This window comes from Aphis gossypii, unplaced genomic scaffold (assembly GCF_020184175.1).
Source record: "Aphis gossypii isolate Hap1 unplaced genomic scaffold, ASM2018417v2 Contig00060, whole genome shotgun sequence".
NCBI lineage: Eukaryota > Metazoa > Arthropoda > Insecta > Hemiptera > Aphididae > Aphis > Aphis gossypii.
In genome coordinates this window covers 13,825-24,666 of record NW_026082995.1, presented here as the reverse complement: position 1 = coordinate 24,666, position 10,842 = coordinate 13,825, and the positions used below count along the sequence as shown (strand labels likewise).

The window sequence follows — 10,842 nt, the reverse complement described above, 5'->3', positions numbered from 1 at the left end:
GTTCTCATCTGGTTGTACTCCTTTTTCTGACAGTTTGTGTCCTAGATATGTCACTTCTTTACGTAAAAAATGGCACTTATGTGGTTGTAATTTGAGATTGTTCTCCCGAAATCTTCCGAAAATTAACTTTAATTTTTTTATCATTGCTTCTAATGATTCTGCACTTATGACAATGTCATCTAAATATGCGTACATATTTAAATCTTCGCATCCTGATAATAATGCATGAATCAGTTCTGAAAAAACTGCCGGTGTGGTTTTTAAACCGAATGGCATTTTAATCCATTCTCAATGACCCGTAGAGGTCGAGAATGCCGTCTTATGCGCATCGCATGGATGGATTGAAATTTGATGATAACCGTTTGCCATATCAAGTGTAGAAAAATATTTTGAATGCCCCAACTTATCTAGAATGACTGTAATTAATTGTAAAGGCTATGAGTTGCCTTCCGTGATTAAATTTAACTTTCTGAAATCCACGCACAATCTGATTTTTTTTTCTCCGTCAATGCCTGCTTTCTTTGGTACTAGTATTAATGGATGATTCCATGGTGAATTACTTTTGACGATTACTTGTTGTTGTTACAGTTCCGAAATTTGTCTATTGATTTCCACTTTTTGTTGTTCAGCCAGTCTATATTGTCTTATGTTAATTGGTGGATGATTTGGAGGTGTGATTATTCTATGTGTAACCAAATCCGTTCCGACAATTTCATTTCATCAAGAAGTTTATTCTGTTCATCTATTTCTAAACCATATGCATTTGAGTTATCCCCATATGTTTGTTGAGAATTTAATCGATCAAACCAATTGTTCGCCAAAAGAATGATCTCTGCACACTTAAGTAAGTAATATTTTGTTTGATAAATAATTTGTAGTTAATATTTTGCTAATAAATAAATATTTATTTACCTTTTCCCAGTTTGATGGTAAGAGAGCATTTTTATCACCATAATATTGAATAGCATTTGCTACTGTACGTGAAAAAAGTTGCGTGGCTTATCTTACTTTCTGGCGTTGATGTTCTTTAGCATGCAAGTGTAATTCAGTTAATTTAAAATTAAGCTTTAAGTAACCACTTTGGGACAATCTCATTAAACTTTCTATTACAGATTTACCAATATATTGTGCTAAAAATATTTACACACAATAATTATATTGTTAGAAAATAAAAATACACTAATTTTGTATTAATTTACTTTTGTCTAGAAGGAAGCCATACAATGCGCTGTACAATATTACACACGTGATTAATCATTCAGGACTATATTTTGAAAACAAGGGGTCCGTAAGGATCATAAACACAAAATGGGCACTACTGACATATGTTAACTTAACTAATGAAAAAGAAAATTTTTTCGACCATTATGTAGATACAACAAACAATTTTTGTATTGAAAACGAATTAATGCCAACACAGAAAAATATCATTTGCAATAATTTTAAGACAGTTTTCGCACAATACACAAAAGAAATACTCGATAAAAGGGCAATTATTTTCAAGGCATTAGGTCATAAAGCAAAATCAAAAAGGGGGGTAGGTTATATATTCTGAATGAACAATATTTTTATTGCTTCTTAATCCTATCGTACGCGTATTATTTGTAATAGGACTTTTTTCAAACTCCTCTAAATTAATTAATCTAATACTTTTATTTAAATCTGCTGGGCTACTTATTTCTATATCTTCCTTAATTAATCTACTTATTTCTGCTTCAGTAATTAATTCACTACTACTATCATTTAAATCTACAATACTACTATCGTTTTCTATTATACCTATTATCTTATCTAATGTTTCTCGAGTTATTTCTTCAAATTCGTCAATGATTTCGGCGTCCTTCTCTGCAGAACCCGTACTCATTAATTAATATTTTTCTCAATAAATCTCAAATAATTCTCATATATAATCTCAAATAAAATTCACAATTAATCTCATAATCTCTCAATAATTAATTCTCATAAATCTCAATACAAATTAGTAGTCACGCCAGTGGACGAACAACCACTACAGTATATAATGAATTGTGACACTGCTAAATAGATGTGGGACAAGTTGTTTAGCGTATATGAACAAAAATCGGACTCAAGTGTAACGCTAATTCAACAAAAATTCTACAGTTATGTTATGAACCCAGATGACAATATGGCAAGTCATATCTCGAAATTGGAATGTCTTAGTAGAAAATTAAAGCAACTGGGTGAACCAATATCTGAGTCAATGCCTATAACCAAAATATTAATGACTATGCCAGAAAACTATAAATATTTCTACAGTTCATGGGATTCGATACCAAATGTGGATAAAATATTGTCTAATTTATCATCAAGACTCATAATAGAGGAAACAAGGCAAACTCAAGGATATGATGTACAGAAAGATACTGCAAGTAGCAGTGCATTTTCTGCAAAGAAATCGTTTGGAACATTTAAAGAAAAACATACTAAAACTGCCAATTCTGAAAATCAACGAAACAATGATAAAAAACCAGGCAAGTGTAATCTTTGCAAAAAACCAGGGCATTGGAAGCGTGAATGCCGGATTTTCTTAAAGGAACAAAAAGAAAAGCATAAAAACGAGTCGAACACAGGAAATGAGTTGGTCGGAGTAAAAATCAAAAGACATCGAAGTATGCGAGTCAGAAAAATGATATGTGGATTCAGGTGCAAGCGATCACATAACCAGTAGAAAATAGTGGTTCAGTAATTATGGGTTATTTGAAGTGCAGTTACCAGTACGTATCGGTGATAGTGTTATGGTCTATGAGATATCTGTAAGATATCTACAAGAAATCAAGGCTAAGTTAGCATAACCATGCCTCGTGTCGAGGGCAATGCGGTTGCTACTATGACCACATTGTGTCAGAATAGTAAGCGCACCAATAATTATAGTACTCTAATGATACATTTGAGATGTTATTGGCAACAACAACCACAAGGACACCTGGTTTCACCCAAAAGGCGACCGCACGACGTAAACAAGAGACGCACCACGATATATAAGGGAGCCCGAAGACCAGCAACGACAGATGTACCAAAGCTATCAACAACTGAGCACTTTCACGTCACTCAGCCACTTATTTTATTTGTTACATGTATTTTGTTTATATGCAATAAAGACATATTATGTTATTAAGTTTAACTTTCATTCAAATTAACCATTTGGATTCAAATCTGATACTGGCACGCAACAATGGTAAACTTATCATGGCATTTGGTAAAGGTAATATAAATGTTCAAGTGAAAATCGATGATAAATGAGTTGATAGTTATTTGTTAAACGTTTTGCATGTACCTGATCTTAAAGTAAATTTGTTTTTGTGTGGAGCGTACCTTGACAAAGGTATAAAAATAACGACAGGCAGAGATGGTAGTACATTTAAAAAGGACAATCGTGTAGTTGCTATTGGATCTCGTGAGAATAAAATGTTTTCAATGGTTCTGAGAATAAAACCATTAAATCAAGATGAACAAGCAAATGTTGCAGTTGAAATTTTCACGTTACTTCAGTGGCATGAAATGTTAAGTCATCAGAATGTCTAATATATTCGAAGCTACTTGAAACATATGCGGATTCCATATACAGAAACAAAAAACAAACTTTTCTGCGAAGCTTGCATTTATGGTAAACAACACAGAAAACCATTCACATTAAGTAATACTAAAACTATTAAGCCAGGTCAGTTAATTCAGTGATGTATGTGGCCCATTGGAGGAAAATTCTCTTAGAGGTAAACGGTATTTTGTTATAATCAAGGATGATTATTCTAATTATACATATGTGTATTTTATGAAAGAAAAATCAGAAGTTAAAAATAAACTTGAACTATTTTTAAATACAGTCAATAATCAGTTAAATATTTCAGTAATTACATTAAGAAGTGATTTTGGTCTGGAATATAAGAATACTGAAGTTTACTTAATTAAAAATGTACCATAGTAACATATAAAGAAATAAGGAACTCTGAATCCAATGCACTTTTTAATAGGACTTCAGCATCTACAGAAGATGGTACACCCCACGTAGAAGAAATATTTTCAAGTGTTTTAATAACAAATGGTAATAATTCAACAAAATCATTTAATGATTCATATTTCTGTACCTAACGTGTTGCACATTGCCTTTTAAGTGTCCTAGCGCTAGAACTAGGTATAGAGTCACTGTTTTCAATTTCGTTGATTAATTCATTTTTTCTTTTTGGTGTGTTGAAAAATACATAAAGTCGTTCAACGATTCCCAAACAATTTCTAACTGATTTTATATCACTTGATGTATATACTGCTAAATTGAAAGAATGTGCAGAGCAATGAACGTATAGTGCCTTTGGATGGGTATCTCTAATTAAAGCTTGGAAACCATTGAATTTCCCTGCCATGTTACTGGCCTCATCATAGCCTTGGCCATACAAGTGGTTAAAATCAATACCGCAGTCATTTAAACCTGAAATAAAAATTCAAACATATAACATATATAATATTTAAATAGTCAACAATGATTTATAATAATTGATATTACCATTCAATATAGATGAAGCTAAACTTGATCCAGTTAAACTGTTTATTTCAAAAAATTGAAGGAAATCTTCGTGTAACAAATCATCATCATCCACATAACGCACGTTTATTGACAATTGTTCCTTCGTAGCTACATCAGTCGTTTCGTCAGCTAAGATTGAAAAGCATTTTGAAGAATTTACTTTATCAACAATCTGTTTCAGAATAATTTTATTGCACGCCTCAATAATTTGGTTTTGAATTATAGGACTTGTATATTTGTTCCTTTTACCACAACCTTCCAACACATTTTTTAAATGTTCATCGCCTATTGCTCGATATTTTGAAATGGCACGAAATTTACCTTCTCTAGAATTTATATCTGTTGATTGTTGAAATAAATATATGTAATTCAAATTATACAAACAAATTAGTTATTTATAATTTCAATTACCATCTACCACTATTTTACCAAAATCCAGATGTCCCCGTAAAGGAATTTCTTCTCTACCACACAACAAAATACACTGAATAATAGGAACTAGTCTTTTTCTATTTTCTTTGATTTTAGCCAATCTATAATGATGATGACATTATTGAAAATTTAATACAATATATAGGTACTAAGGTACTTTTGTTAAAATAGTTAACTCACTTATCGGTGTCAATGCGTTCTATTACTGATGGCTGTTTATGGTCAAATATAATACTTAGAAATTGTTGAGATTTTAAAACACTCATTTCATGATAAGCAGACTTTGTGTGATCTTGAAATTCCTATAATAGTTTTATGTTATACATATTATCATAATAGAAAAATTTAAAAACAAATAAGTATAAGTGCACTAAACTGAAAGCCGTTAAACTATAAACATTTCATAAATTATTAAAAATTTAAAAGCGATTATTACTTTAAGAGCTTTTTTATAATTGCGAAATACACTAAGTACAAGTTGTCCTAAAGATTGGTTTCCAACTCCTCCATAATTTGCGAAAACTACACAATATCGGCAGTAAGCTCCTTCTTCTTTTTTAGAATATACTAGCCATGGAAATCTTTCTAACCAAGTATATTGAAATCTCAAATTCTTTTTTGTATACGTATTCAGTATAGGAAAAATAAAATCTTTCTTAGGAATCCATACATTTTTTAAAACCTAAAAATAAATAAAATAATATTGTACAATGCCTAGAACCTACTTTAATACAATTCTTTGTAAGTAGTTAATAATTAAGTCAAATACTAGAAGCGTGAGAATGTTGAATTTGTAGTTTGTACCATTATTACGCTTAAAAAATAAGAAAAAAACTACGTTAATAATGACGTTTTTATGTGGTCATAGTAGCAACCGCATTGCCCTCGACACGAGGCATGGTTATGCTAACTTAGCCTTGATATCTTGTAGATATCTTACAGATATCTCATAGACCATAACACCTCCCAACAAAAAAAAAGGTTTATGTCTGCAAGACAGAAATCTTTACAATTTTCCTTAAATGCACTCAGTTACACTTACAATTTCAGTTTTACATTGGTAACTTAATAATAATGTTAGTTATATCAAATTTAAATTCAAATTTAAAGGTAAAAAAATAAATATGTACTGTTTATTTACTTAATTACCTAAATAATAAACATATTTTAGATTTTTTTGGCCTTTGGACTGCCTGTATGCAAACAATTACAAAAGAAAAGAATAGATTTAAAGCATACTATAAATATTATAGAAGTATTACTTCAGTCTTTAAAAGAAATAAGAGAAAATTCTGAAAAAGAATTTCAAATTTTATTTGAAAAAGTAAAAGTAAGTAATTTGAGTTTTAATTATTTGGGTTTACATAATAATAAATAAACTTTCAATATTAAAATAGAATTTGGCAGATGTTATTGGCACGGAAATATCAAAGAAACGCACTGCTGGAAAACAGACAAATAGAGCGAATCCCCAAGTATCTTCGGTAGAAGAGTATTACAGAGTTACAGTGTTTGTGCCATTTATAGATAATTTTATCAGCCAACTAACTTCTCGATTTTTGAACCATAAAACAGTTTTTGAAGGTAAAACTATTTAATGTTATCTAATTTTATCTCAAAACTCTTATTAGTATCTAGTTCCTAGCGACTAGTAGAAAACTATATAAATAAATAATTACACAATATGAATTATGATTAATTATACTATAATGTATTAGATATATAATCTCCAACGTAACAATATTTTCATGTTAAAACAAAAATTGAAGATGTTTTATTTTATATGTTATAGGTTTTGAGTGTTTGTTTAGTTCATCTTTTACTGATGAAGAAAGATTGGCATTTGAGAAATTAGTTGAGTTTTATATACAACCAGTTGAAAAGGATAATGCTTTTGTAGAATTAAAAATATGGAAAGTTAAAATAAGCAATGGAGATGTCAATACCAAAACTGGATTAGAAGCACTTATGAGCTGTTCGAAGACAGATTTTCCAAATATACATTTGTTAATTAAAATATTTTGAACATTGCCAGTGTCTACAGCCACTCCAGAACGATCATTTTCAACCTTAAAAAGGTTGAAAAGTTATCTAAGATCAACTATGAATTAAGTAATGTATTTAAGAAATATTTATTATAAAAGTTATAACATTACTATATTTTTAATTTGTTTTGTATTTAGGATAGGCTAAATGGACTGGCATTGATGTCCGTTCATCGGGACATACCCATTGATGTGGAAGCAATTATTGATGAATTGGCGCTTACCCCTAGGAAATTAGATTTTGTTTTGTAATCATGTGTTATAGCACTTAAAATATAAATTTTAAATTGTAATCATGAATAACGAACTAAGTATGTCAGTAATTTACTACCTATAGTTTACTAGTAAACTGCTTACATGATGTGTTAGTTAATTGTGGTTTTATTATTATTACAAAGTGTATGATAAAAATAAATATATAAAATAATTAAATACTAAAAAATTGTAAATGGTCTTATAAATATGGTAAATTATTTTAATAAAGGGTAATTGGGGGGTGTGGGGGGCAAAGCCCCCCCACAGATTTGTATTATGAACATTCTCCGGACCCTCCCCATGACAAATTTCTAAATACGCCACTGCAATATATTAACCCCATCAAAAGCTGGAGCAATCCCTTTAGCTGTTATAATCCATGAAGGCCAATCTGAGAACAGTTATATTGGGCCATTTACACTTCTTCAGAAGAATTTCCCTTTAAGCTTTGGTGGCTATGAGGTAAAACACAACAATGATATTTATTATTTATTAAGGCAAGGTATTGGTGTGTTAAAAGTAAAAATAAGCTAGACTTTTATGCGTTTAGTTTTATTAATCCTTAACTCAACTCTTTTTGATTCATCACCTTATGTCTTTATAATCAGTTTATTTTTTTAAACTTTAGGTTTCAACTTTAAGTCACTTATTTATAAACTTTTATCTATAATAGTAATAGTTGTATAAGATGTAACTTTATAAATGATTTTATCAATTATTATTAGGTAATTCATATCTTAAGAAATATCTTATAGTGAAATAATATTTTAGGTTCCACTAGTCTTTATGACTGATGATTCCACTGCTGAAAAAAATGCATTACTTAGACTTTGGCCAAAGGCAAATAAATTTCTTTGTAATTTGTATATGGCACAAGCAGAGTGTCGATGGCTTCACGATTCCAAAAATGGAATTCATCTTTCTAACCATATGCCATTAATAAAGCTATTTCAATCGGTAATATTTAATTTTGATGTTCACAATTTATTTAACTTATTAAACTACAAAACATCAAACCAATCAATGAAAATGTTGCTATAGATTCATAGCAATTAATAATTACATTACATTATATACTTATTATACCTAGTTTAAATTATACACCTAATCATAGAAATTTTAATTTTTAGGCAATGTATTCTGAATCAAAAAACGACTTTCAGATAATTGAAGCTCGTATTAAAAAAGAAGCCCCAGATAATTTTATTAAGCAATTTGAGAATAACTGCAAAAGACAGGAACAGTGGGTTCGTTATCATAGATCAAAGATTATTTATCGGAATAACAATACAAATAATTATGCTGTAGCATCAATTCGAATAATGAAAGATATATTATTAAATAGAACTAAAGCCTACAATGTTGTTGCTCTTCTAGATTTTATTATATCAGTTGGTGAAGAGTATTTCACTCTACGCATACTTAATCATGCACATGGTAGACATCTAGAAACCCACAGATTATATACAAAATGATGTTCTAAAATGATATTAACACTAGTGATGTAAAAAAAGTTAATGAATCCACCTATGTTATTCCAAGTGTAAATAATCCAAGTGAGACATATATAGTAAATATAGATAATGGAGTTTGTACTTGCAAAATGGGACATACAGGATCATTTTGTAAACACCAAGCATGGATACATAAAAACATCAAATCGCAACTTCCAAACGCACCAGCTGTTACGTTAGAAGAACGCCATGCACTTGCTATGTTAGCTTTAGGAAGTACTAAATGCCCTAAACCGACATTTTTTTTAGGATTAAAAGAAAATGTATCAATTGCATCCAAGTCAGATGATATAGAAAATACTGATAAAGACATTCAGCAATTGGATAATACATCAATTAACTCATCAAATGACATACAGAATACTATAGAATATCCAATTAATGAAGATTCTCCGATACAAAATAATTTTAATAATGACTGTAATAATAGTTTAAATATAGAAGTAGAACATGTTCAAAATGAATGGAATAGATTGCAGAATATGATACCAACATTACCACCATCGATACTTAAAAAAATAGGAAATAGATTAAGCCATGTAAAAAATACATCCCAATTTGCTAACTTAATGTATTCACTGAGTAGTGCATCTTCCAATATAAACAAGAGGAAAGGTCAAATTAAAGTACAGCCAACATCAATAAGTCGTCGTAAAACAGGAGTTACACGTGGGTCTCGTAAGATAAATGCTGGTAGAAGGCCATCTTAAAATATTATAAAAAAAGACCACATAACCTGAAATACAATGTGGCTCAAAATCAAATGAATGCCAAAAATCATTAGAATCTAATGGATATTTAATTTTAATATGTATTTGTAGTTGTAAAATTTTGTATAATTATTTATTAGGTAAGTAATTGTTTTTAGTTTTAATTTTATAAAATTAAACTGTTTTCATTGTTTTAGAAGAATAAAATAAAAGATTTTTTCCAAATTATAATTTTGTAAGCCAAATTATTATTGTTATTTATTTATTAATTATTATTATTTATAATACTTATATGTCAATATTGTTGGTCTTTTTACATAGGTAATAATAATAATAATAAAAATTTAGGTCTCTAGTTACAATGATACCTTTTTTTAATCAATTATATTGGTACATGTTTAAGATTATTAATTAAGAATATATTTTAATAAGTACTTTACTGTTTGTCGTAAGATGGCTGTTAAAAATTGTAGGTCTTGAGTTTCCTAGTATTTAGTATTGATTGTAATACAATCATTGTATTAAAATTAAAGTTGAGGTGATGGTAGAAAGTTGTGTAAGTTAATAGATATATAATAGTTAAATAGAATATAATTCGTATATAAATCTATTGAGTACTACTCTAACTCTATGTATACAATATATATAATATTCAAAGTAAAAGGATTAAGATTAGTTGTATAATATAAAATATAATATGATATGATAAAAATTTGATATTGATAATAATTTGTATTACATTTACAAATGTTATACACGTTTTTTACACGTTTTCAAATTAATAAAAATAATTAAAATTGAATAAGATGCGTTTGATTTGCAATCTGACATCAATAACTTGCTTTCATGGTGTAATAAGAATCACTTATCTTTGAACGTTGATAAATGTAAATTTATGCACTTTTATTTAATAAAAAATCCAATTAACAATAATTATTCTATTTCCGCTTCAAATATTGAGCTTGTATCTCAATTTATGGATTTAGGCATTATTTTTGACTCTAAATTAAATTTTTCCCCACACACTGAAATGATAAAGAATAAGCTATGCGTAACTTGGGTTTTATTAAGCGCACTTGTGGCTCATTCATAGATCCTATTCCTTTGAAAATTCTATATTGCTCCCTTGTTCGTTCCCATCTAGAATACTGCCCTCTTATTTGGATAAATAATACCTCAAAACAAAATTCTTCCCTAGAATCTGTTCAAAATAATTTTCTAGGTTTCATTTCCTTTAAATTTAATATATACAGGCCTCCCCACGGTTCTTATAATAGCGTATTACATTTTCTATATCTTTGACACGGTACGCAACGGCTGCCAGTACAAAGTACAGGCATCGCAACGAC

At 29.3% G+C, this 10,842-nt stretch overlaps 1 protein-coding gene and 1 long non-coding RNA gene across 2 annotated transcripts; both read right to left on the bottom strand.

Moving 5' to 3' along the window:
• Positions 1-747: 747 nt before the first annotated feature.
• On the bottom strand, positions 748-1,220 carry LOC126553059 (uncharacterized). Its single transcript, XR_007606439.1, has 3 exons — positions 1,200-1,220; positions 913-1,130; positions 748-839 (listed from the first exon to the last, which is right to left on the bottom strand). It is a non-coding gene; the product is annotated as an uncharacterized LOC126553059 (long non-coding RNA).
• A 2,883-nt stretch (positions 1,221-4,103) lies between these two features.
• Positions 4,104-5,235, bottom strand: LOC126553061 (zinc finger MYM-type protein 1-like). Its single transcript, XM_050208252.1, has 4 exons — positions 5,150-5,235; positions 4,949-5,070; positions 4,517-4,876; positions 4,104-4,441 (listed from the first exon to the last, which is right to left on the bottom strand). Exons 1-4 carry the CDS (start codon positions 5,233-5,235, stop codon positions 4,104-4,106), a joined length of 906 nt encoding a protein of 301 aa, XP_050064209.1.
• Positions 5,236-10,842: the final 5,607 nt, after the last annotated feature.